The sequence below is a fragment of the Ceratotherium simum genome, chromosome 13 (genome assembly GCF_057802395.1).
Source record: "Ceratotherium simum simum isolate JZ-2026a chromosome 13, ASM5780239v1, whole genome shotgun sequence".
NCBI lineage: Eukaryota > Metazoa > Chordata > Mammalia > Perissodactyla > Rhinocerotidae > Ceratotherium > Ceratotherium simum.
Genome location: NC_141912.1, coordinates 52,369,469 through 52,397,260, shown reverse-complemented (window position 1 = coordinate 52,397,260; position 27,792 = coordinate 52,369,469). Strand labels below are relative to the sequence as shown.

The 27,792-nt window shown below is 43.4% G+C and overlaps 1 protein-coding gene across 1 annotated transcript; it reads left to right on the top strand.

Moving 5' to 3' along the window:
- Window positions 1-6: 6 nt before the first annotated feature.
- LOC101404622 (glutathione S-transferase A4) lies at window positions 7-16,825 on the top strand. The gene is made up of 7 exons (XM_004424018.2): window positions 7-112; window positions 1,066-1,170; window positions 8,745-8,796; window positions 10,216-10,348; window positions 11,167-11,308; window positions 12,948-13,079; window positions 16,224-16,825. Exons 2-7 carry the CDS (start codon window positions 1,084-1,086, stop codon window positions 16,344-16,346), a joined length of 669 nt encoding a protein of 222 aa, XP_004424075.1. The 5' UTR covers window positions 7-112; window positions 1,066-1,083; the 3' UTR covers window positions 16,347-16,825.
- The last annotated feature ends 10,967 nt before the right edge of the window (window positions 16,826-27,792 follow it).

The following is a 27,792-nucleotide window of genomic DNA, read 5'->3' as shown; positions in this document are numbered from 1 at the left end:
TCCCGCAGCCTCGCCCACCGTGAGTGCCGTCTGGCCGCCCGCTGCTCCCGCCTCGCCGCAGAGCACTTGTGGTGGGCTTTGTGCGGCTCCAGGTGCTCCGAGCGGCCTCCAGGTCTGTCTCCCCTGCTGCCCCCACCAGCCCCTTCTCCTCTTCTTTCTCCTCCCCTTTACTCTCCCGGCTTCGAGCTTCTAACTCTCCCATCCATCCCGTAACCACTCTTCCATTCAATCCTTCTCTAGTCTCCCTCCCTCTTGTCTTTGGCGCCTCTGCCCCCATCTGGGCATACGTGGGCCCTTGGCTGGGGTTGGGGTCATTCTTGGCTCAGCGTGCGTATTTTTATGAACCCGCTCTGCAGAGTCTGAATCCATTGATGGAAGGCAGGCTCGGATCCTCCCCGGGCCGAGCCCAGCGGGGGCTGAGCGGGGGCGCGGAGTCCCCGGGAGTCTCGTCTCGGGTGGCCGACTGCGTGGCGTGGGAGCATTCGCAAGTCTGGGGGCTCATCTCCCAGCGGGGGCGGGGGACGTGCGGGACCCGGGGGCGGCTACCGCAGGCGTGGCGAGGGACGCACATTTTGCAGACAATAGTAATACTTAGCCTATCCACCTCCCAGTTGCTGTGATAATCAAATATGATGATGCATGTGAAAGTACGAATACTTGCATAGGTTCCAGTGGGTGTGTAATTCTTCTCCGCGTCTGGCCTCTCCAGGCCGAATTTGTAAAATCTAAGATTTTCAAGGTCAAAGTATATGATGTTCTGAATCTGTGAAGTACCGTACTGCTAGCACAGATGTCTTTACAACAAATGGCCCCAGCTTCCTAAGATCCAGAATAAGAAATCAGAAATAGAAACAATATGAAAGCCAAGGTGGTTCGTTTTTTGTTTTTTTAAATGTTTTAAAATGGTGGCATGTTTTTATTGAGTGAGAGAGAACGCAGTAATAATTTAAAAAAACCAGTTTCCTGTGCCAAAATCCTGAATATTCGTTTAGCTCCTGAGCACTGGGTTGAGGACACGAAATTAAGACTGTTCGTGTGCGAGGAGCTGCTGGATTTGTTTTTCAGAAAACCTGAAAGGCCATCATGGCAGCGCAGCCCAAGCTCCACTATCCAAACGGGAGAGGCCGGATGGAATCCGTAAGATGGGTTTTAGCTGCTGCTGGAGTTGAGGTACCCTATATGCTGTTTCTTCACAGATTTGTCGTACAGCCTTGAGACTATTGAGGAAAACATAAATGGCGGAGCCTTGTGGAGTCCTCTCCCACTAACATTACAGACATGCTTCATTGAGTCAGAAGACTCCTTCCTTTCAAGGGGTTTTTTCTTTATAAATGGAATGTCGTTGATGGAATTCTGTTTTACTTTTGACTATTACTTAATCGTTGGCTTCCGATCTACTACCAATAAATTAATAAGGAGAAAAGCAATGAACCTGAAATTTGCCAGTTACTCCCAGAACTTTTAATCATACAATCTCTAGGTAAATTGTGTGTTTATTTCAGTGGCTTCAAACTGGCAGCCTTCTACTTTTGTCTGCCTACGTGTATGCTTCGGCCCACAGTCTTTTTGTTTTTCTTTTGGTTCTGTTCTTTTACCTTCTTATTTATGGAAATTTTCAAATGCGAACAGTGGTAGACAGAACATTACCGTGAATTCCATGTACCCTTCGCCAGCTTCAACAATCATTAGCTCTATGCTAATCTTATTTCTTCTCTCTCCTCCCCTCCACTTGTTTTGTGGGAGTAGGTACTTCAAAGCAAAATCCATACATATTGTTTCATCTGTGAGTACTTCAGTTTGTATCTTGAAAAGATGAGGATTTTAAAACATAACCACAATACCGTCATCACACCCAACAAAATTAACAATTTCTTGTTAGCATCTAACACTCAGTCTGATTGTCTCAAACAGGTCTTTTTATAGTTGGCTTGTTCCAGGCTGGATCAAAATCAGGTCCACGCATTGTGTTTCGTTATGTTTCAATATTTTAAAAATCTCTAACATTTTCTCTGCATTTAAAAAAAATAAACCTTGTATTTGGAAATAATTTTAGATTAATAGGAAAGTTATAAAGATAGTGCAGAGCGTTCCCACATAACTGTCACTCAGTCTCCCCTAATAACATCTTACATAACCATGTCAAAACTAAGAAATTAACATTGGTGCGTAAACTATGGACTTCATTCAAATTTAATTAGTTTTTCCACTAATGTCCTTTTACTGTTCCAGGATCTGACATTATATTTAGTTATTATGTTTCCTTAGTCTCCCTCAATCTGTGGTAGTTGCTCAGTCTTTCCTTTATTTCACAACCTTGACAGTTTTGGAAAGCATTGTTCAGGTTTTTTGTAGAATCCTCCACAGTTTGGGTTTCTCTGATGTTTTTCTCATGATTATACTGGGCTTTGGGGTTTTGGGGGGAAGAATACCACAGAGGTGAAGTGCCCTTCTCATTGTATCATGTTAGGGGTTCCATGATATTAACATGAGTTATCATGGGTGCTGTTAACCTTGGTCACTTGGTGAAGGTGGTGTCTGCCAGGTTTCTTCATTGTAAAGTGGCTATTTTTCCTTCTGTTCTTTGGAAGCGAAATCATTAAGTTCAGCCCACGCTCAAAAGGATGGGAATTAAGCTCCGCCTCCTGAGGGGAGAGTATCTGCATTTAGAATTCTTATGTAAGGAAGATTTATCTTTTTCTCTCCATTTATTTATTTATTCAATCATTTGTTTATATCAGTATGGACTTAAGTATATTTATTTTATACTTTGGGTTAAAAATCCAATAGTACTTTATTTTCTTACTCAAATTGTTCCAGCTCTGGCCTTTGTGGCTCTGTCAGGTGGCTCTTGTGTCCTTTCCACAAAGCCCCCGTTCCCTTTTTTCCTTTTAGCGCTTTCTTACTTGCTGACACTACAGGATGCTCCAGGCTCACCTTGTATTTTCCTTGCCCCGGCCTTAGAATCCTGTATTTCTCCAATGAGCCCTGGTCCCTTTTATTAGAACACGGTATTAACAGCCAAGATCTGGATGATAAGTGTCTGCATTTGTTTCTAGTGCCATTTATTTGTGGAAGAAACTGCCCTGTAGAATTTCCCCTTTTCTGGATTTGGCTGATTTACCCTCATTTTAATATGTTCCTTTATTCTCCATATTTCCTGTAAACTGATGGTGGGACCCAGAGGTCTGATCAAATCCAGGCTCCTTTTTTTCTTTCTGTCTCTGAATTTTTTTCCTGCCAGACTACATCAGAGGTGATGCTCTGAACACATTTCTATTGTATGACATCTGGGGTGCATGATGTCTGACTGTCTCGTTTTCAGCAACACTGAGCGTGATCAGTGTGTTCCGGTGACGTCAGCCTGAACCACACGTTATAAAGTTTCCTCCATTACCCTTGCAACTAGTGGTTTTAGCAGCTGTTGATCATTGCCATTGTTAGGGATTACAAAATGGCTATTTTTCTATTTCTGTCACTTCACCTGAATTTATTAGCCGTAATTCTCTTATAAAGAGTAATGTTTCATTTGTTAACTATTTAATTACCTTGAAGTACAGTTCATATAGGAAGGGCAAGATAAATGCTTGATTCTGTCTCTTTATGAATTTTCAGACTAGTGAGTCGTTACCTTAGCAACCTCCAAAGATGAGAAATGAAGGTTGTTGGCTTTGGGGTTTTGTTTGTTTGGTTTGGTTTTGTTACAGGATACATACCCAGGTTCTTTACCCGCCACACAAGAGGGGCCAAATAAAACTGGAACACCAGGCTCACGGCAAGGAAAGAGTTTTATTTCAGGTGACGTCAGCAGGGAGATGAGAGCTCTCAGATTTGTCCCATCTCCCCGAAAGATGGGAGGCAAGGGGTTTTAAAGGTTGTGAGGGGGAGCATCTACTGGGGTTTTAGGTAGGGGAGGGGGAGCATGTGGACCTGCTGGTTGGCACCTTCCCACCAGCTTATGTTTGGCCTTGAAGACTGAATTTCTCTCCCTTGACTGTCTGGACTTTTCTGGTTAGTTTTCATCTTCAGCCTGCGTTTGGCCTTGTGAGGCTGAATCTTTTTTTTTTTTTTTTTTTTTTTTTTTGTTTATTGCGGTAACATTGGTTTATAACATTGTAAAAATTTCAGGTGTACATCATTGTACTTCTATTTCTGCATGGACTACATCATGTTCACCACCAAAATACTAATTACAACCCATCACCACACACATGTACCGAATCATCCCTTTCACCCTCCTCCTCCCCCCTTCCCCTCTGGCAACCACCAATCCAATCTCTGTCCCTATGTGCCTGTTTATTGTTCTTATTATCTACTACTTAATGAAGGAAATCATACGGTATTTGACCCTCTCCCTCTGACTTACTTCACTTTGCATTATACCCTCAAGGTCCATCCATGTTGTCACAAATGGCCGGATTTCGTCGTTTCTTATGGCTGAGTAGTATTCCATTGTGTATATATACCACAGCTTCTTTATCCATTCGTCCCTTGATGGGCACTTAGGTTGCTTCCAAGTCTTGGCTATTGTGAACAACACTGCAATGAACACAGGGCTGCATATATCTTTACGCATTTGTGTTTTCGTGTTCTTTGGATAAATACCCATCAGTGGAATAGCTGGATCATATGGTAATTCTATCGTTGATTTTTTGAGGAATCTCCATACTGTTTTCCATAGTGGCTGCACCAGTTTGCACTCCCACCAGCAGTGTATGAGAGTTCCCTTCTCTCCACATCCTCTCCAACACATGTTGTTTCCTGTCTTGTTAATTATAGCCATTCTGACGGGCATGAGGTGATATCTCATTGTAGTTTTGATTTGCATTTCCCTGATAGTTAGTGATTTTGAACATCTTTTCATGTGTCTGTTGGCCATCTGTATATCTTCTTTGGAGAAATGTCTGTTCAGGTCTTTTGTGAGGCTGAATCTTGATGTCTGTACCTGGATTTCCTGAGGAAGACAGCTCACTCCTATACTGAGGAGGGACAGAAAGACCTGGTTAGTTTTAAACAACAGTTGATTATGCAGAGTATGCACAGCTGCGGTTAGCAAAGCTTATCTCAAAGTTTTTGCTCTCTTCTTCTAGCCCAGGGAAGATTTTTTAACCTCTTCTTGCTCGGTTTCAGTTTTGGTTTCTTTGCAGATTATTATAACTTGCCACACAGTGTTTTACAATTTTCTAAATTTTTATATAGAAATTCTGATTTCTGACTTCTCTTGAGAAATAGGAAGATCTGATGATACTGGGCCCTGATTTCCACAGGGCAGCAATTGCTGAATCTGAGTAAGGACCACCACTGTAGATGGATCTTTCTAGTTCAACACAGTCCGCATCACTCCCAGTTGTCTCAGGACATATTATCTGATTTGTTAAGAGGAGGGTGAAAAAATTCTTGGTCCCATCAACTAAACCTGGTCAGCTTATTTATGTCAGCTGTCTAACCCCTGTATGCTTCTGAGTTTGCAATTCCAATTTATTTAATAGCTTTTGTAGTGGGTGTCTTACATGTGTATGTAATATAGTCCTTTGTCAAATCCCCTCTCATCCCTGACTTCCATCTACCCTGTCTCTCCTACTCTCTTGTGAGTCAAGATTCTTGGTTACAGTAATAGAAACCCAACCCTAGATGAGTTAAACAAAAAAGAACATGGGTCTTATGACCCACCTACCCTAGACCAGGCAGGCAAGTGGGGTAGCATAATTAGCCCAGCTTGGGTCTCGGGCCCACCCCACTGACCAGGGTGGAGGGAGCTAGACTAGATTCTCTCACTGGGGCTGACCACATGGTTTACAGGAGCAATTCCCAAAAGGTGGTTTTGGGGGTGGGGGGTCCCTGCCCATTTCTTTGCCAAAAGACATTTTTAGCTAAGTCTGTGCTTGTGTAGATGTGAAATGCTTGGGAGGGCAGGCTGGCAGCCCCTGGATGAGCTCGTGATTCCCAGGGTCACAGTGTTGGGTTGACCCTGTTGTGTAAAGCACACACATCTGAGTAACTAGGTAACTGAAACCCTCTGAAAGGCAGCCTGTCCTCCTTCAGGGAGTCGGTGTCCTCAGTCTCAGCCACTTGGTTTGAGTCCTTAGACATTGTTCTGAGCTGGATGTTGCTTCTTTGCTGCTTGAGGCTTCATTTGCCTGAAGACCCCCCAGAAACCCAGTCAGATCCTCCTTGTTAAGAGGGAGATTAACACATGTAAAAGAAAAGATTTAAGCCCACAAAATATTAATTCAGGACTTCTGGGCAATTCACTTAGAAGAACTGAAAAAGCAAGCAAAAGTGGGTGCTGTGGTGTCGACAGGGCAGTGCTCCAAAGACCCCCACGTAGGAATAGTACCCTGCTTGTGCAGACAGAAATGGAGACGCTGCCTCTGTCCCATCGCCTTGAGCCGTGCTCAGACTAGAGTTGCTCAGACTAGAGTCGCCAAGCTCCCTCCCACCGCTGCCTTTTGATCTTTCTCCTTCCTCTCTGTCCCACCCTCTCATCTCCCATTCCCGTACCAGTTTCTTACTGCCCAGTAGTTTTATAAAGCTTGACATGAGAGAGTTGCTCTAGAAAGAACACACACATTTTGCATGGGCGTTCCCAGAAGTCAAAAATCAGAATCAGAACCATTTGGAAGGACTTGTTTTTAAAAATGTAACTTTCTGGTCTCTGCCAGCTACTGCATTGCCTATCTGAGGGGTGGGCGTGGGTCTAACACTCCCCCCACCCCCACTTCCTTGTGTGCTTTAAGTGGTCATGGTCATAGAAGTTTGAGAGCAGTAGCGTGGAGGGAGCACCACCTGCATCACATCTGAGCAGCTGGGCGTTTGGACAAATGCCTGGAACGTTCTTACTCTGTGGCTACTGGTCCGTGGGCAGGAGATAGAGGGCCTCCAGTGGCCCTGAGACCCCTCTCCTCACACCACGAGGACCCTGGCGAGTAGGAGAAGCCATGCTTACAACCCATCATCCCGATTCCCACCCCCCAGGTCAGCTGGTTGGGACGGAGGAGGGGAGAACTGCTAATTGTGTGCTGGTCAGCTCTGCCCCCCCTCAGATGACTTGGGCAGCAGCGCAGGGCAGACACGGCTCTGGATTCTGTGGAGGCGGCCTCCTCTTCCTGATGTGAGGTGCATTAGTGCCTTAGAATGCTTTTTTCATGTCTCAGAAGAGGAACCTGTTTTCAGTGTTTCCTTTTTCCCCCCAACTTTTTAGTTTGAAAACTTTCAGACCTACAGAAAAGTTCTAATCGTACAATGGACACCTTTCAAGTAAATTCACTAGCTGTTAACATTTTGCTACATTTGCTTTCTCCCTTCCTCCCTCTGCTTTTTTTTCTCAGTCCGTTGAAAATAAGTTGCAGACATCAACATGTATCTTCCTCCTAAGAAAGAGTAAATAATTGTGCTAATAAACACAGTATCATTGTCACAACTAAGAAAGTTAATACTAATTTTATATCTACTATGCAATCCGTATTCAGAAGTTCTCTATTGCCTCCCAAATGTCTGTATAACTGTTATATATCTATTTAGCAGTTGTGACTGTGTCGTGTACCCCCCACTGCCCGCTCGCCCCTCCTTCCAGGATCTAATCAAGATTCAGGCATTTGGTTATGTCTCTTTAGTCTCTTTTCATCTGGAACTGTATCGTATCTGTTTTTTTCCCCCCATGCCCTTGACTCTTTGAGAGTCCAGGCCATTTATGTTGCAGAATGTCCCACATTCTGGATATGCCTGATTTTCACCTTGCAATGAGATCCAGGTTAAATGTTTTTGACAATGTTTTTACAGTGTTCCTGTGCCCTTCTCATTGTGTGACAGCAGGAAACACACGATGTCTCGGAGTGGCCCCCAGTGGGGAGCTAAATTTGACCACTTGTTTAGACAGATGGTGAGATCTCCAGATCTCTCCATTGTGGAGATAGTTCTCCTTTGTTGTAATTAAGTAACTTGTGGGGTGATACTTTGAGGTTGTGTGAATATTCTGTGCCCCATAACCCAAGGATTTCAGCATCCATTATGGTCCTTATGAGAATCAGTCACTGCATTGTAGATTGCAAATTGATGACTTGCTAATTTTATCATTAATGAGCAATAGTCTACATGAATTAGCACTAATTCATCTGTAAAAAAGAGCTTTTCCTTCTCCCTTCCTTTATTTTGGTATCATCATTTATGGACACAGGGATTTTTTTGTTGGTGTGTGTTATAACCCATAACTGACATTACTCTTTGATGCTTAAATTGTCCTAGATTCGGCTAGGGAATCCCCCTCGAGTAGGCTCCCATGTGCCTTTGTCTTTGCTGTCTCTCATTAGTGCTTCAGCACTTCCTTGCTTTCTGAGAAAACAGAATCAACTTTTTCTCCCAGGAGCCCTGGTTTCCATCCTGGTAGGCAGTGATATTTGGAAACCAAGATATGGGTGTTAGGGCCGACCCTGTGGCTTAGCGGTTAGGTGCGCGCGCTCCGCTGCTGGCGGCCCGGGTTTGGATACCAGGCGCGCACTGACGCACCACTTCTCTGGCCATGCTGAGGCCATGTCCCACATACAGCAACTAGAAGGATGTGCAGCGGTGACATACAACTATCTACTGGGGCTTTGGGGGGAAAAAAATTAAAAAAACAATTAAAAAAAAAAGATATGGGTGTTAAGTGTGCTCTTTCTCTTTGCTTCTGAGGTGATTTAACTTGGTATTTTCAGTCCTGAACCTGTAATAACATTTCCCTTCTTTTGGGGGGTTATCTTTTTTAAATTTAGTTTGATGAAGAATTTTTAGAAACAAAAGAACAGTTGCAGAAGTTGCAGGATGGTAAGTATGGAAATGAGACAACGGTCAGTAATACTGAATTTTTTTTTTTTTAAGAACTGATATGTACATGGAAGGGCAAAGATGCTGCTTACACCAGACCTTCAGAACAGTATCCTAAAACCAGACAAGCAGGAGGGAATAACGGCTGAAATTGCCAAGAAATCGCTCCTTTTTAAGTAGTTCTTTAAGAACTAGCTAAAGGGAGGGAGCAGTTCCTTCCTCCATCCAAGTGCCCTTCTCCATCCCTTTCTCCTCCCTCTGCCCTCCTCTGGCCTCTCTTTCCCCCCTTTCTTCCTCTCCCTCATCCCTTCCCTCCTCCTCATCTTCCCCGTCTTGCCCCCTCCAAATTGTCTGAGGCATCAGCACCTGCTTGAAGTATGCAGATAAAAATCGTCGTTTATACTGGGCTGCATTTCTGAAGTAAATACCAAAGAGAAACAAAATCAGTGAAAGGCCCCCCCTTTAACTCCTGGTCAGTCTTTCTCCCTCCACGCCCAGGGCCCAGAAGAAACACCTGCCAACCCTGTAAGCAGCCTCCCTCCCAGCCATCAGCAGGGTCCCCAGGCCCAACTCAAGGCTCCCTTGAGAGGGACCAGCTCTACAGGGCTGTAATGCCGCCTGTCATGCGTGACACTGCCTGGCGTCACCAGGCGTGTGCTGAGTACTCATGTCCCCTCTGCGCTCACGTGCCCACAGACCCTGAGCCCCTCGAGGGCTGGGCTGTATCCTGTACTTGCATCCCTCCCCGGGATTTGGAGTGTGGAAGGTGTTTGATACAAGTTTGTTGAAAGTAATGGCTTACTTTTGGACCAGTGACAGCATACTTGATAGTAAGTGGTCTGTGGCTGTGGAAGAGAAAAACTGAGTCGACATGAGTAAGTATCAGCTGGTGACTTAGGTTTCATGATCAGATTGTCTAAAATAAGTGCAGTCAGTAGAACATGTTACAGTGATGGAAATGTTCTATTCTACACAGTCCAGTGTAGTAGCCACTAGCCATATGTGCCTACGGAGTACTTGAAATGTGTCTACTGTGACTAAGGAATTGAATTTGAAATTTTTAAAGTTTTAATTTAAATTTAGGTTTAACTAGACACATGCAGCTACTGCCCACTGTTGGCCAGTAGAGCTCTGAAGAAATATCTTCACTGCATTTCCCCCCACCCTTTATCACGGTGGGTAGGTATTTTTTCCTGGGGTGAAAATGAAAAAGGAAGGTTTAGAACGATGCTAGCGCTGGGGCTTCTTTTATGGCTAAATCCTCTTCCCCGAATGAGGTCGAGGTTATCTGTCATCAGGGAGCTTTCCACTATTTCCTAAGGCTGTCACCTCACTGGCCCTTTTCATTCAGTAGAGCACTTTTCTAGGGGATGGGGGACAGGGAAGAGATTACTTCTAACTCTGGGCTTCCACGCTCAGGTAACCACCTGCTGTTCCAACAAGTGCCGATGGTTGAAATTGACGGGATGAAGCTGGTGCAGACCCGGAGCATCCTCCACTACATCGCGGACAAGCACCACCTCTTTGGCAGGGACCTGAAGGAGAGAACCCTGTACTGTGGCCCCTCTTGAGTGCTGTCGTTGTCAGCTTGCTGGCGCCCTAGCTGATTAGCAGTCCTCTGCAGCGCACCCTGGCTACTTTATGTCTCGTGTTGTTAGTGTGACAGAGTCTGAGTAAAACAATAGAAAACAATTGAATTCAGATATTGGATCCTGACTCTGGCATGTGGTGATTTCAGGTTTCAGCATCTTTAAAAGCTTTGATACTGCTTTTTACCTTTCTTGCAAACTTATCATCATGGAGTATTAGGAACAGAAAGCCGCTGTGACATTCAAGGCCTGGGATACTGTGCATTGGATTATACTTTGAGCTCAAAGCCAGGTCCTTGTATCTCCTAGAAGGCCTGATACTGGGAAAAATGCTGAGTTCCAGGGTTCTGATGAGTTTCCTGTGCAATGGGATAATAATGGCACATTCCTCACAGTGTCGTAGGATTCAGTGAAATGTTGGATATAGAGTGTTTAGCACCATGCCTGGTACACACCAAGCATTCCATAAATGATATGCACTCTTTTTATAAATGTGAAGTTCCACCCACATTGAGGGTGGTGGCTGGTTGCGGGTGGAGGAGGAGGGCCGGGGAGAGACTGTTGTGCTTTCTGATTTGTGACAGATTTTTCTGAAGGACTTTTCTGAATTATAACTGGAATTGACTTTGCATCTTTGCCCTTAAGAGTCAGATGTAGGTAAATGCTTCTTGGTACTTAAGTTGGGGGAGCCTTAAGAGAAAAGCACTCTGAATGCTTAGCGGTGGAAGCCGTTGAGTTTAAAGAGAGAGGAAACTGAGAAAGCTGCTTTTTTTGTTTTTAGGATTGACATGTACGTGGAGGGGACGCTGGATCTGCTGGAACTGATCATCATGCATCCTTTCCTAAAACCAGATGATCAACAGAAGGAAGTGGTTAACATGGCCCAGAAGGCTATCATTAGATACTTCCCTGTGTTTGAAAAGGTAGGTGGCAGAGAAGCCCGTGACCACAGCATAACCTGACCACAAAGGAGCTGCCACTATGCCCCTTTCTGCTCAGGGCAGTGTAAAGCTGATGGACTGACGTCGCCAGACACCTGAGAGTGACAGTAGCCATCAGCACAAAGCCAGGATGTCTTAGAGCCCCTCACACTCCACTAGGACCACATTACTGGAAAATGTGGGCTCACCCCATGTGTGCATTATTGTTCCTTCACATTCCCCAGGGGCCCAACTGTGTAAGATGCAGAAAAACAGAAACTCCCTAATTCCTTCCTTCTTCCATTCCATTGTGTTTCAGATACCCTGTTTGGAGAGAAGAACCGTTACTGTTTTATTTTTCTTCCCTTTGCTCTTTTTGTTCTCTGTTTTCTTATTTTCCTTGTCTTATTGCTATCTCTGCTTTTCTGAGCTTCAAACTCCTTTTTTCCTGAACTGAGAGGAAGTTTTTTAACTGTTTCGCTTAAAAAACAAAAGAAGAGAATGTGAAAATATGGAATTGGCAAACTGCCTCTGGTCATCCTGGTGGAATTAGATTTCAGACAAAGGAGAGGTATTTTCTGGGTTTTTCTGTCACTTGGTTTCATGGTCTTCTGCCCACAGGCACTTTGTGAATATAAAATATAATGCAGAAATGTGGTGTGACAAGGGGGTCAGGTACCTCGGTGACAGGTCACTGCTGGTTCTTCTGTCCCTATGGCCCAGACTGCATCAGGCCTCCTCCCAACACATGAGCTAAAAACTGTTACCCCCTCTTACACAGAACGAAACAGAGTCACAGAGAGATTGAGTGACGTGCCCAAGGTGGGGAGCTGGGATTGGAACCCTGGCCTCTGATTACAAATTCTGGATTCATTGTACTATCCCACTCTGGCTCCAGAGTCCTGTTTAATTTGGCGTTATACACAGAATCCCTGTCAGACACACACACCACATATATACACACACACACAAACACATGTGTGCACACAGACTCACTTTCGTGGGCATCCAAGAATTCACTGCAAAGGGATCTCCCTTCTACCACTGTTCTCGCCTCCCCCTGATCATCACCTGTTCCTGTGAATCTCTGCACCTATAGGTTGCTCTCAAAATGGGAGTCAAGGTGAACTCGCGTGCTTTTAATTTTCTCTGTCTTGGGAGATGTGAAAGAAAGTCTGCTTTTTTATAGTCACGTCTAGTTTATGACCATGAGTCCCGATGTTCATAGAAACGCAGCTAGCAACAAGATTGGGCTCCCTGGAGAGGACCTATCGTTTATTTCTTACATCACGTGCCCCCCAGCCTCCTGAGTTCATCAGGGCTAATTCATTTCTGTAGATACATTTATGGAATAGATGCATTCCTTTAAAGCACTGGATGCTAAATCCAAAATTAATGTTTCCTTCCCCTTTTCAGTATCTCCTTCTGCTGTAAAGCAGATATTTAATGATGCTTTCATTCCTTCACCTTTTGTTTCTCTCTCTCTGGTACAGGGAGCTTCCTCTTAGTTGATGTTATTCATAAAAGGATGAAAGGGCAAGGCCTAGTTTCACCCCTTCTCAGACCCTGCACTGACTCAGGAGCTTCCTCAGTTTCTCCATGTGGAGGATCGTAACCAGTGCAGCATGTTTCTATCCTGCAGGTTTTAAGGGATCACGGACAAAGGTTTCTCGTTGGCAATCAGCTGAGCCTTGCAGACATAATTCTGCTCCAAACCATTTTGGCTTTAGAAGAGAAAATTCCTAATATCCTGTCTGCATTTCCCCACCTCCAGGTAAATAAAACCACGTCTTAGAAGATTAGCCCGGAACTCTTAGACCTTCCTTCAATGTCTGTTGATTGGTTGGCTGGGGGCGGTGTGTGTGTGTGTGTGTGTGCGTACAATTTGTTTAGATTCTAGTTAGTGAAATGAAATGAAGATACAGACTTGAAATTGTTTTTCTGGTCCCCAGATTCTTAGAGCTGAAAGATCATTTCCAGCTGAGAGAAGTTTTACCTTAGTAACTGCTCTCCTGGAACGAACTCCACACAGTTTGCCAGTAGAGACTTGCCTTGGGGGTAATCCTGGGGACAGGCATTCCTCATCTCTTTGGGCTGTGTGTACTGACCGAGGGCCTGAGAGTCAGTGTCACAAGTCTCATGGTCAGGGGGTGGCTCCCATTCTCAGAAGAACGTGCTCTCCAGTTAGAAACGTCCGAGCCTGAGTTCTAAGAACTAAGAGGCACCCTAAACATTACCCCAAAGAGTTCCCGCCTTCCCAGAAATTCCGAGGAGAGACTGTGTGTGACTTAGCTTATTCCTTAGTATTATTCTGACAGGATTGATCATACAATTTTGAAGCAGAAAAGGGCTTTAAAAAAACGAATCTCTTCCGATGCCTTAGATATCTGTATGAGGAAATAGAGACCCAGGGTAAAGAAGTCAGCAGCTAAGATGGCCTGGTGAGTGGGTGCCTCAATTTTGTCTAGAACCTTAGCCTTTTCTCTCTAAATCCAATGGGCTTTCATCTATACTGGGGGGGGGGGGCAGTTGGCAAACTATGCCCCCCCCAGGTCAAATTGGGCCTGCTCCCTGTTTTTGTACAGCTCTTGAGCTAAGGATGGTTTTTACATTTTTAAATGGTTGAAAAAATACCAAAAGAATAATAATATTTCATGACATGAAATGATGTGAAATTTAAATTTCAGTGTCCATAAAGAAGTTTTATTGGCACAAAGCCACAACCATCCATTTATGCATTGTCTAAGGCTGCTTTTGTGCTACTGCAGCAGAGCCGAGTGGTTCTGATACAGCCCGTGTGGCCTGCAGAGCCTAAAATATTTACTAACTGGTCCTTTATAGAAAGAGGTTGTCAATCCCCAATATAGACCAGATCAACACATCTTTGACCAAGTTATCAAAAGCCAAAAGAGACACACAATTTCCAAAGAGTAAAGACGCATACTTTTTTAAGAAACTAATTTTTCCAAGTCTAGTAAACATCATTTTGATATGCTGATAAGGACAACAACCACCAGTTAAATGCATACACCCAGAAAATGAGAACCAGAATGTTTGATGAGGCAAATACTCAATATATAGTTTAGCTATCTGTTCATTTTTTTCTTGTAGACGCAGAGATGGACTTTTTTTTTTTCTTAAATGTCGCTTTTTTTGTGTGTGTGAGGAAGATTAGCCCTGAGCTAACATTCGGGCCCATCTTCCTCCACTTTATATGGGATGCCGCCACACCATGGCTTGACAAGCGGTGCGTCAGTCTGTGCCTGGGATCCGAACCTGTGAACCCCGGGCTGCCGAAACAAGAGTGCTCGAACCTAACCGCTACGCCACGGCGTTGGCCCAAGATGGACGTTTTTTAATTTGACTTTAATACCAGTAGGTCCCTGAAATAGCCCAGGGACCTACTGGTATTTTCCATCCATGATGCTAACAATTTGTTTTTAAACCCCAGGCACATCTGTGTAAATACAATTTTAATCTCTGTTCAGATCGAACATCAATATTAAAGGACTTCAGAATCTAACACCAGATCTGAGTTGAATTAAAGGGTCATTCCTGTATTGAATAATGGGTAAAAAAAAAAAAAATTGTCGGGAGTCAAAAAGCTTTATTATACATGACAAGTATGAACCCCAGGTAAAACTTGAAATGATAAATCCTATGGAACAAACTTCTAAACAGTGCTATAATATTCAAACTTAGATAATACAAGTAGTTCAAATAGGTAATAAGAGAAGATTGTCATATTTGTAAAGCATTAATTGACGTAATTATTAGTTTTGTTGATATTAGTGACATATATACATACGTATGTATATACATATATATGTGTGTGTATGTGTGTTTGTGTATATGCTTAATTAAGGCTGTGCTTTGTATATAATAGACATTTAATAAATAGCAGCTTTTTAAATAAATTACCTCTTTACTTTGAAAGATTTTATTAGAATAATTATCTATGATGGATATGCACTTTGCATAATTCAAAATTTTCACTAAATCAGTTAGACTTTTCTTCTCAATTACTGAGAATTGGTAAGATTTGACTCTGTGAATGAAAAATATAATTTTTTTCCTTCCATTCCAGTTTACATAAATATCTGGTATCTGAGCCCTAGGTTACAAAAAGTGCAACTGGCCGTCTCCCACGCATAGCCAGAAAGACGATTCATTTGTTAATAGCAGTAAAAAAGTCCAAGGAAGGGGCCGACCTGGTGATGTAGTGGTTAAGTTCGTACACTACGCTTTGGCGGCCCAGGGTTCACAGGTTTGGATGCTGGGCATAGACCTATGCACCACTTATCAAGCCAAGCTGTGGTGGTGTCCCACATAAAATAGAAGAAGATGGGCATGGATGTTAGCCCAGGGCCGGTTTTCCTCAGCAAAAAGAGGAGGATTGGCAACAGAGGTTAGTTAGCTCAGGGCTGATCTTCCTCACACAAAAAAAAAGAAGTCCAAGAAAGCTGAATTGTAAAATGTACATTGTACCATCTGATGACTTTTTAAAGCACTTTATTTATATGATTCATTCATTTTCTCTGAGCAGATCGATATATTTAAGGTACTTCCCCTGTCTTTCTTTTTCCTTCCTTTTTTCTCTTTAAGCAAGTATCAGAATCCTAATCATAATTCTAAGTATCTTTTTCATTTTGCTATCTCTGAAGAGGACTCACATCTCTGTGTGAACCCTGAGGTTTGCATGAAGCCTGATCCAGATGCCAGCCATGGTTGGCAGAGATTGTAAATAATCGTACCAAGAGATCAGACGCTAAACAGATGCTGGATTACAGTTCTGGTTGGATCCCTGCGACTAATATTTATTGAACAGAGTTTGATGGGCCATTTTGCACAACCGTATTTTCAGAGTAAATAATACCTCTGCCGTTAACCTTGAACTTCTGTGTTTTTCCTTTTTTAGGAGTTCACAGTGAAAATCAGTAATATCCCGACAATTAAGAAATTCCTTGAACCTGGCAGCAAGAAGAAACCTCCTCCGGATGACATCTATGTGAGAACCGTCTACAATATCTTTATGCCGTAAAACAACTCATGCATCTGTGAGTGAGAGCCAGCCCCTAGAGATTGCTGTGTCCACAATAGTATCTCCATCGATGCCAGGCTGCCGTGATGCCAGCTCTGTTGTAGTGCTATGTATGGTTGTTCCCAAGTTGGGTCTTTCAAGTCAAGGCGATCTCTTCTAGAAACATCGACATTTATGTGTCCAGTGAATAATCATTACGGGATTTTTTTTTCCTGAAAACCTTTTCAGAGAGGCTGGCATTCAAGTTAGATCTGATCTGAACTCATTTCCTGATAACAAGGATGGGAAGGCCTCATGTTCCCCCCTGAGCGTCTTTTCTCCTCTTCTTATCCCATTCTAAACCCCCTCCAGTCTCTTCCTAATTTTTAGTGTCTAATAAAACAGAATATCTAGTGAATAACTCTCCTCTGAGCTATTATAAATCCCTGGTAGCAATGAATGCAGTCGATATTAGCCAAAATAAAGAATTTACAAATCATTGCCCTGTTGCTAAAATTTTTAAATTAAATTGTTTGGAATATATAATACATTCACATGGTTCAAAATCAAAAACGTATTAAAGGGGTGAACAGTTAGAAGTGTTCTTTTCGGGCCGGCCCCGTGGCTTAGCGGTTAAGTGCGCGCGCTCCACTGCTGGCGGCCCGAGTTCGGATCCCAGGCGTGCACCGACGCACCGCTTCTCCAGCCACACTGAGGCCGCGTCCCACATACAGCAACTGGAAGGATGTTCAGCTATGACATACAACTATCTACTGGGGCTTTGGGGGGAAAAAATAAATAAATAAAATCTTTAAAAAAAAAAGAAGTGTTCTTTTCACACTGCCACCCAGCTACTAGGTTCTGCTCCCCACAGGCAACATAGTTATCATTTGTATATCCTTCCAGTTATATTTGACACATGTATAAGAAAATATAAATATGTATTACATTTAACCTCTCACCACCCAATTGGTTATTTGTAGGCTTCTAATTTTTTGTACTTCAGAACTAAAAGTATGATTTATTAATACTGCTTTAAACATGTGTTGATCTGTATCTTAAATATTAATTAAGCACCTATTATGTACCAGGTAGGGTACCAGGAGGTGGAACCCTAGAACAGAGCCCCTGCTCTAGAAAAATTCATCACCGTAGGGGAGATAGATGTGTAAACAGCAGAAGTAAATTTGGAAAAGGAAGAATTGCTGCTTTGGGACTATCTAGTACTCAGAAATTTAAAAACCAAGGAAAGGCAAGTGTTTGGTGAGAGTCTCGTAGAGAGGACACCCTCATCCTTGACTGCAGGAGGGAACTTGTGCTCGGATGTAAAAAACAAAGAAGTAGTCGTGAGGTGATCGTGATGCCTGTCACAGTCAGTGCCAGTGCCTCAGTGTTGTGTTAGGGGAAAGTCAAGCGCAGTTATACAGGTAGTGATTTGTCTTCACACCGTCACAGTGTGAGTCACTCTAATATTTAGAAGTGCTGGAGGAGCAAAGGCTTGGTGGCAGGTGCCGCACGGGGGCTGGCCTGAGGAGCAGTGACGGCCTAGGCTCTGCTCCTGAGGGGGAGGCCCAGTCCGGCCAGGCTCCTGAGAGCAGGAGCCAACAAAAAGAAGAGGATGAGGGAGTATGGAGTAGAGTCTCACCTTGCCGCAAGGCTGATCTGCCTTTGCTTCTGGGAGGTGATGCCTAAGCCCTTGGAATGTCATGCTGATAGGAACAGCTTTGTTTGCTGGAGGCCTTGGGCCAGCCAGGCAATAACAGAGTGATTTAGGGTGAGAGCTTTGAGCCACACCAACAATGTGATGTAGGGTTGGGGCTTGGGGGCATGTGGTGTCCGCTCAACGCTGGAGGGGCTGGAGACAGATCTGCCACGTGGGCAGTCAGTCATGCCCACATAGTGGAGCCCCAGTAAAAACTCTGGACTCAAGGCTTGGGTGGGCTTCCCTGGTTGACAATACTCTATTGTCACCCGTGGTTGCTAGGAGGATCTAATGCTGTCCACGACTCCGCAGGAAGAGGGCATCTGGAAGCCCCGTGTTTGGAACCCTCCTGGAGTCTGCCCTGTGCATCTCTTCCCCTGGCTGATGTTCCTCTGTATCCTCTCCCTGTGATAAACCATAGCCGTGAGTACCACAGCTCTCAGTGAGTTCTGTGAGTCTTCGAGCGGATTGTCGAACCTGAGGGTGTTTTTTGGGCACCTGCTGAACTTGCAGATGGTGTCAGAAGTGAGGGCCGTCTTCTGGCCCGCTCCTTCTAAACTCTGCGGAAGAGAAACGACTTACACTCATATGGAAACTAATTTACATGTGGGAACCAGATACTGATTTGATGATGCCCAGGGACCTGTATTATTGAGTTTTGTAGATGGCAGCAAATTTGGGCTATTTTGTATTACCATTTCGGTGTGATTTTACTATCCAGTTCCAGTGCCTGATAATATTAATTGAGGGCCTGCTATGTAGACCTTAAGCCATTTTGCAAACATTGCTCCTTGGGTTTTAATTCTCTTAGACACAAGGGGGCCCTCGAGAGAAAACAACCAGGGAGGAAGGTTGGCTTCTGCATGCACTGAATGACAGGATGAGAGAAAATAAATACAAGAGAGAGAGCAAGCTGTCTCCGAAGAAGACAGGTTCCCATGTCTCCTGCTCATAGTTATATACCTTAAATTGTGCAGGTCACTTCCCGTATTGGAAACAGGTTCCCCTCCTTCCCCATCCTGTCTCAGGCGGCATTACTGTACTTTTGTCACAAGCCCTTTTGGCCCAGACTCCCACCCTTTAGTCTGACATCCCCCCCCCCCCCAACCTATTTTCATGAGCCAGCGAACTCTGGCCATAGAGTAAGAAGTCAGGCACTGGATCATTTATCCTCAAAAACATCAGTGTGCTAGAATGTTCGGGGCTGAACCTAAACACATGAGACAGGGAGCAGAGCAGAAGGGGGGTCAGGAGGCTCACCGACCGGAAGCCATGGCAGGTGCGCCAGTGGGTTTAAAGTGCACAGCCATGTGTAAATGGGGCAGTTGCAGAGGCTCTGGTGTCTGGGACAAAAGGGGAAACCTGGATGGTGTGGCTTTCTGGTGTCTGGGACAGAAGAAAGAGGTGCAGCACTTAAGGAGCCAGGGACCCAGCAGAAGCCACTCAGAGAGGCTCTGGCAGACTGGGTGCCCAAAGAAACACCTGACTCTCCTCCTGCCCTTCGCCTGGCCGGGGCAGTCTGTCAGGGCAGCCTCCTGGCATATGGAGCAGAGCAGAAAGTGAATTCCAGGGGGCAGGGTCTGCAACAAGCCACAGCCAGCAGGGGATTTTGTATTATTTGCTGCTGTTCCCTCTTTGTTGAATGAGCTTTTTATTCCTTTAACGCAAATTGTCTGCCCTGGAAGATTGCGTGGTGGGCTCGTTCTTATTCTGTCAGTCAGACATCCCCACCTAAGGGAATCCTCCTCTGACCGTGAGGTCTTAGCACCCCCACAGCCCCCATACCACTTTCTCACCATCCGATTTTGTTTTCTTCATAGCATTGACACCTTCTGGCAGTCTTAGCTGTGTCTTTATATTTAAAGTGGGTTTCCTGTAGAAAACACACCTGGGTCTTGTTTGTTTTAATCCACTCACGATAGTCTCTGTCTTTTAATTGGTGTATTTGAGACCATTCACATTGACAATCATGATTGATGTGGTTGGATTAATATCTACCATGTTTGTAACTGTTTTCTATTTGTTGCTCTTGTTATTTTCTTTTTCTTTTTCTTTTTGTCTTCCTCTCTTTTTCTGCCATCTCTGGTTTTAATTGAGCATGTTGTGTGATTCTATTTTCTCTCCTCTCTTAGCATGTCAGTTCTTTTTTTAAAAAAACATTTTAGTGGTTGCCCTAGAGTTTACAATATATATTTACAACTAAGCTGAGACCACTTTCAAATAACACTATACTGCTTCACGGGTAGTGCAGGAACTTAGAGTATTCCCAGTTCCTCCTGCCACCCTTACAACGTTATGGTCATAGAGTTCGCATATCCATAAGCTATGATCATCTGATACATTGTCGCTTTTATTATTTTAAACACACTGCATTTATTTCCTTATATGTTTATACTGCCTACCTTCCCCCTCTAGAATGTAAGCACCAGGGGTGCAGGAATGGGTCTGTCGTGCCCACCTGTGTGGAGCCGGGGCCTAAAACAGCACCTGGCACAGAGTGGTGGTACTCAGGAAATACTTGTTCAGTGGGTCAGTGGAATCTTCCTTTCTTCCTACTTCTGTAACTTGATGCGCTATCAAATACACAAACAGGGGATGTGAAGTGAAGCCTCAGAGATGTACAGACTGGAATGCCGGTTGGCTAATCTCATGAGTGGGCAGAGCTTTCAACTGGAAAGAAAAAGTTTATAAACCCTCACTTAATCCACCCAGAGCACCCCAGACAAGAGCCAGGACGAGACAAGGTGAGTAGTGAAGTTCTTGTATACTCTTCTTGGGCTTGGTGAGATAGTTATATTTTGTGACCAAATTTGCAGGTTGTAGTTAACAATTGTTTTAATTTTGTGATTAATTTAATGCCTATTATTTCTCAGCTTGCGTATATCAAGTAGAAGGAACAGGTATTTTTTCTGCAGAGTAAATGAAAACGAGACAGCAAGTCTAGACAAAGCCTTTTGGAGATGTTCTTTGCCTATGCATGATTTACATAACAGCAGACATTAAAATGCCCCCACACCCATATCACACACTAAATGTAATTTGAAAAAAAAGTATATAAGAGTCAAACAGTGTTTCAGTTGATTGATTGATATAACATGCTTAGTAGAATTTAAACATTTATAATTTTTGGGCCAATACATTTTTTTCCTCCTGAGGCAAATCTCATATTTTTGTACACCGTTGAAAAGAACACAGGCACTGCCCACTCTCTGCCATGGTGCCTAACAGGTAAACTAAATCTCCTACATCTAGTATCTTCTAGTATCTTCTCCATGCATGCTTGGAGGATTTAATCCAAATCATTTGACACTGGGGTCTTCCTCTGGGGTCCTACATCTCTGGGGGACTGCGCCAAGTTGAAAAGCAGGAGTCTCTCAGTCAAACCCTGAGGTAGATTTTTCTAGGACTTGCCCCAATCTTTAAACAGCAATGGGCCATGTGGTGACTCACTTTGTTTTCTCTAGACAGCCTCAGTGACATGCGTAGATGAAAGTCTCTTTCTTGGCTCAGGTATATTTTTCATTTAAGTAAGTTTATAAGCCTTTGGGGAATAAGTCAACCTCTTGTGAGTTTTGGGAACATGAATCAATCCATTAGACCCTAATGGAAAGGAAATTCAGTTTCTGAAACTGAAATATAGGGATCTCTGGAGAAAATGCCTCGCCTATGAGCTTGGAATAGAGCAACCTCCTTAATCATCTTATTACATAAGTAACTCTCACCCACTCCCCACCCAGGAATATTGTTTAGGCTGTTAACCTATAATCCCGTGGGGCAGGGAGGGGCGGGGCTCAGACAAACAAACATATTTACATACAGTCATGAGTTGCTTTACAACGGGGGCAGTTCTCAGAAATGCATCATTAGGCGATTTTGTCATTGTAAAAACACCATGGAGTGTACTTACCCAAATGTAGATGGTGTAGCCTATTACACACCTAGGTTATATGGTACTAATCTTATGGGACCGCAATCCTATATGCGGTACCTCATTGACCGAAACATCGTTAGGTGGTGGACGACTGTATACCCATTCTGTAAGGCTCTGTTCAATTTGTGTAATACCATATTGTACTTTTAATAAGCACATTTCACTCTGACTTACCTCTTGGTAGTCTGGATGTTTCCATCACTAGATATAAGGTTTGAAAGTTTTTTGATGGCAGAAACTACAGCTTATTTATTTTTGTATGCCTGGAGTGCCTTAGTACTGTATCCATAGTAGGAGCTCAATAAATGTTTGATATTGAAAGAAAGAATGAAAGATTGAATACAGAAATCTTAACAAGCATAGGCACTGGTATCTCAGAGTGGCACACTGAGGTAACAGCCACCATGTGTCCGGGATAGCACTGGGTTGGTTCCATAGGAGACAGAAGAACTAAGACATGACTCCTGCCTTCTGGGAGTTTGCCACCTCAGAGTTTTGCAGTGTGGAATCCAGGGGGAGCAGTTGTTTCTTGGGGTGTGATACTATGAGAGGTATTGGGCTCCTTCTCTGTGCTCAGCTATTCTAGAAGGAACAGCTCCTCTTGGGGGGGTTAGGAGTGGGGACCAGCCCCTACTGAGGATCTTTTAACAACCTCCAGTTCGGTCCTCCATCATCCACCTGAGAGCCGAATTTAGAAGACCACGGAGCTGAGGCTGAGAGATGAGGAATGGTGGCTGGTTGACCAAAGCCAGCTGTTTATGGGGCACACAAACAATTGTTGGGATTTTTACAAGAAGTGGTGTCTGCTTATCATTCAAGTGGCTGGTTATTAACAACTGGAGAAAAAAGTTTCCTTCTTTTGGACTGGAAAGGGAGAGTTGCAGATCACAGTCCTGTTGATCTGGGGTGGGGTCTCCTTCATTCTAACTCTGGGCTCCTAGGGCTCCCTCAGCACCAGGGAAGGCTTGCAGGTGGTGGCGGGGAGGGGGGCGATCCTGTCCCTTGTGATCCAGATCTGGATTCACAGAAATGGAGCACATAAATGCTCCATTTATGCTGATAATCACAAAATGAAGGCAAAAGCCACACCAGATTTTACTTTTTAAATATTTTGTATTGCAAGATTGAGTCAAAGTCAAATTACCAAAGTTTTAGCTCCCTTTTACAAATATCAATTGCATTTGCAACAATCACTTATAAATCACATGAGACGAATAGACAAGCCAATCAGCATAAAAAACTCTAAGAAAACACTAAAGCCGCTCGTTGTTTACAGAAGCGTGGAGGACTCTACTTGATATGGGTCAGATATTGTGATATGTATTTTATGTATTACTTTATTCCATCCTGAGCCGTTAACAATGACCCTCGAAGGTGGGCAGTACAACCATCCCTTTATTTCAAGGATTAGGAGACTGGGGCGTAGAGAGATGGAATACGGTTGTACAATAGAGAGGACTCACAACTCTAAAGCCCAGAGCCCCCTGCCTTTGAACGATGAGGATAGTCATACCCCCTTATTTCCATTTGAGGATGGACATAATGTAGGTACCATGCCTGGCACAAAGTAGGCTGTAAGTGAACAGGGCCAGATCCACACCTGTGCCCTCAGCTTTCTCAGTGTTCATTCCCTCAGCTATTAATCCACATCCAGGAGGTTATACCCCAAGGAGCACAGGTTTCCCCTCTCACCTGGAGACTCTGCCCCTCCCAAAGGAAAATACTACCTTCCATCCCCGGTCCACAGACTCCTGTCCACTTGTCTGATTTAGTCCCACCCCTCCAAGGGCCCATAGCACTGCCTCCGTTTGAGTGTTGATTCCGCCATACCAGCAAGAAACTTGCCCCATTCTTGATCACTTTAGGACAGCATCTTGCTGCCACTTCTTGTGTCTGAGAGATTTCACTATCATTGGTACCAGGCACAGCATTGGTTCTTCACTCTTGAGTGGGTCTTGGGGACAAATATATTAATATTGGGAGCCTCCAAGTTATGACGGTGGCCATGCGATGTACCCATCTCCCGGAGGCAATCCAGAAGTGACAGTTTTAATCTCTTTAGGTTTCAAAGCACCAAGAGAATAACCAGGCAGAAGAAAGACAATTCAGCCTGCATTTGAGGTGACCACTGCTTGGAAACAGCTTTCTGTAGGCTACCAGAGATGATGGTCTAAATCAAAGTCTAGCTTTCAGCTTTAGTTACCTGGGGAGCAGAATAGAATCACTATAAAAAGGTTTTTAGCAGTATTTCCTATGTTCCACGTTCTTTCACCCTAGGATTTACTTCAAACAGAATTTGATCTGGTTAAAAGCTTCAGGAAGACAGGACAATAGGAATGAACTTCAGTCCAGCCCCAGCCAGACTGACAGCCTCATCCCCATCTCTCAGAGCAGGTGGAGCTCTGTGCACTAAAAGGAGGATGGAGAGATGGAGCTCCCCCAAGCTAGATGCCGCTATTCAACTTCACGAGTATTGCTTTATTTTTGTCTGAAGGCAGCAGGATGGATGGAGACCTAGAGGGGGTCCTCTGAGGAAGGGCTTGAATTTCGTGTGAATTGCCCAGATTCTCTTGTCATGCTGCCTTCCTGACACCTGGAACATGGACCATCTGGAGTGTGAATTTCACCAGGGCTGGAACCCACTCTGTGTGCTATGCCTTTGGCATGTCGGTGAATTCCTATGCCCTCCTCCTTTTGACTTCTAAGAGCGCGAGGGGACTGCTTGTATTTGCACCTTAACCATCCTCCTTGGGACACTCTACGAGACCAGAGAATTCAGTAGTAATCTTGCTGGGGAGAAGGCACAGTCTCCCTTCTTCCTCTTCTCATATTTTCTCCACATTCATTTTATCATAAGGTTCATTTTAAGGTTTGTTAGCAGTGAGTTACTGGACTGAAACACAGTTTCTCTAATCAGAGAATTTTGGTTAGCAAAGTGCCTTTTTAATCACTGTGTCTCCCAAGATAATCAAGTGATGTGTTTTTAACATACTCCTGACACTTTCAACATGCGGTAGCCAAAGAGTCAATTTAAAAGGAATGAGTCTTTTCTTTTTTTTTAGGTTAGGTTCAGTTTTATTTTATTTTATTGTTTTTTCTGTTTCTTTTTTAAAAATTTATTTTTATTTTTTTATTGCAGTAACACTGGTTTATAACATTGCATGTATTTCAGGTGTACATCATTATACTTCTATTTATGCACAGATTACATCGTGTTCTCATGTTGACTACCCAAATACTAATTACAATCCATCACCACACATATGTGCCTAATTATCCCTTGTGCCCTCCTCCCTCCCATCTTCCCCTGTGGTAACAACCAATCCAATCTCTGACTCGATGTGTTTGTTTCTTGTTGTTTTTATCTACTACTTGTGAGTGAGATCATACGGTATTTGACTTTCTCCGTCTGACTTATTTCACTTAGCATAATACCCCCAATGTCCATCCATGTTGTCACAAATGCCTGGAATTCATTGTTTCTTATGGCTGAGTAGTATTCCATTGTGTATATATACCACATCTTCTTCATCCATTTGTCCCTTGATGGGCACTTAGGTTGCTTCCAAGTCTTGGCTATTGTGAATAATGTTGCAATGAACATAGGGGTGCATGTATCTTTATGCATTAATGTTTTCACATTCTTTGGATAAATACCCAGCAGTGGAATAGCTGGATCATATGGTAGTTCTAGCTTCAATTTTTTTTTGTTGTTGTTGAGGAAGATCAGCCCTGAGCTAACATCCATGCCAATCCTCCTCTTTTTGCTGAGGAAGACCGGCCCTGAGCTAACATCTATTGCCAATCCTCCTCCTTTTTTCTTCCCCCCTTTTTCTCCCCAAAGCCCCAGTAGACAGTTGTATGTCATAGTTACACATCCTTCTAGTTGCTGTGTGTGGGATGCCACCTCAGCTTGGCCGGACAAGCGTGCATCGGTGCGGGCCCGAGATCTGAACCTGGGCCGCCGGTAGCGGAGTGTGGGCACTTAACTGCTAAGCCCTAGGGCCGGCCCCTTTAATTTTTGGAGGAATCTCCATACTGTGTTCCATAGTGGCTGCACCAGTTTGCACTCCCACCAGCAGTGTATGAGAGTTTCCTTCTCTCCACATCCTCTCCAACACTTGTTTCCCATCTTGTTAATTATAGTCATTCTGACAGGGGTGAGGTGATAGCTCATTTTAGTTTTGATTTGCATTTCCTTGATAGTTAATGACGTTGAACATCTTTTCATGTGTCTGTTGGCCATCTGTATATCTTCTTTGGAGAAACGTCTGTTCAGGTCTTTTGCCCATTTTTTAATTGGGTTGTTAGTTTTTTTGTTGTTGAGATGCATGAGTTCTTTATATATTTTGGAGATTAAGCCCTTATCAGATGTATGGTTTGCAAATATCTTCTCCCAATTGTTAGGTTGTCTTTTTGTTTTGTTGATGGTTTCCTTTGCCGTGCAGAAGCTTTTTAGTTTGATGTAGTCCCATTTGTTTATTTTTTCTGTTGTTTCTCTTGCCCGATCAGACATGGTACTTCAAAATATGGTGCTAAGACCAATGTCAAAGAGCATACTGCCTATGTTTTCTTCTAGAAGTTTCATGGTTTCAGGTCTTACATTCAAGTCTTTAATCCATTTGGAGTTAATTTTTGTGTATGGTGTAAGGTAAGGGTCTACTTTCATTTTTTTGCATGTGGCTGTCCAGTTTTCCCAACACCATTTGTTGAAGAGACTTTCCTTTCTCCCTTGTGTGTTCTTTGCTCCTTTGTCAAAAATTAGGTGTCCATACTCCAAAGAAGATATACAGATGGCCAACAGGCACATGAAAAGATGTTCAAAATCACTAACTATCAGGGAAATGCAAATCAAAACTACAATGAGATATCACCTCACACCTGTCAGGATGGCTATAATTAACAAGACAGGAAACAACATGTGTTGGAGAGGATGTGGAGAGAAGGGAACTCTCATACACTGCTGGTGGGAGTGCAAACTGGTGCAGCCACTATGGAAAACAGTATGGAGATTCCTCAAAAAATCAAGGATAGAACTACCATATGATCCAGCTATTCCACTGTTGGGTATTTATCCAAAGAACTTGAAAACTCCAATTTGTAAAGGTATATGCTCCCCTGTGTTCATTGCAGCATTATTCACAATAGCCAACCAAGACTTGGAAGCAACCTAAGTGCCCATCAAGGGACGAATGGATAAAGAAGCTGTGGTATATATACACAATGGAATACTACTCAACCATAAGAAACGATGAAATCCAGCCATTTTTGACAACGTGGATAGACATTGAGGGTATAATGCAAAGTGAAATAAGTCAGAAGGAGAAGGTCAAAAACCGTATGATTTCCTTCATTAAGTAGTACATAATAACAACAATAAACAAACACATAGAGACAGAGATTGGATTGGTGGTTACCAGAGGGGAAGGGGGGAGGGAGGAGGGTGAAAGGGATAATTCGGTACGTGTGTGTGGTGATGGGTTGTAATTAGTATTTTGGTGGTGAATATGATGTAATCTACGCAGAAATAGAAGTATAATGATGTACACCTGAAATTTTTACAATGTTATAAACCAATGTTACTGCAATAAACAAAAAATTGAAAAAAATAAAAATAAAAATAACCTCACACACAAAAAATAAATAAATAAACCTTCTGATGAAGAATAAAAAAAAAAAAAAAGAAAATTAGCTGTCCATAGATGTGTGAGTTTATTTCTGGGCTTTCGATTCTATTCCATTGATCTCTGTGTCTGTTTTTGTGCCAGTACCATGCTGTTTTGGTTACTATAGCTTTGTAGTATATTTTGAAATCAGGGAGTGTGATACCTCCA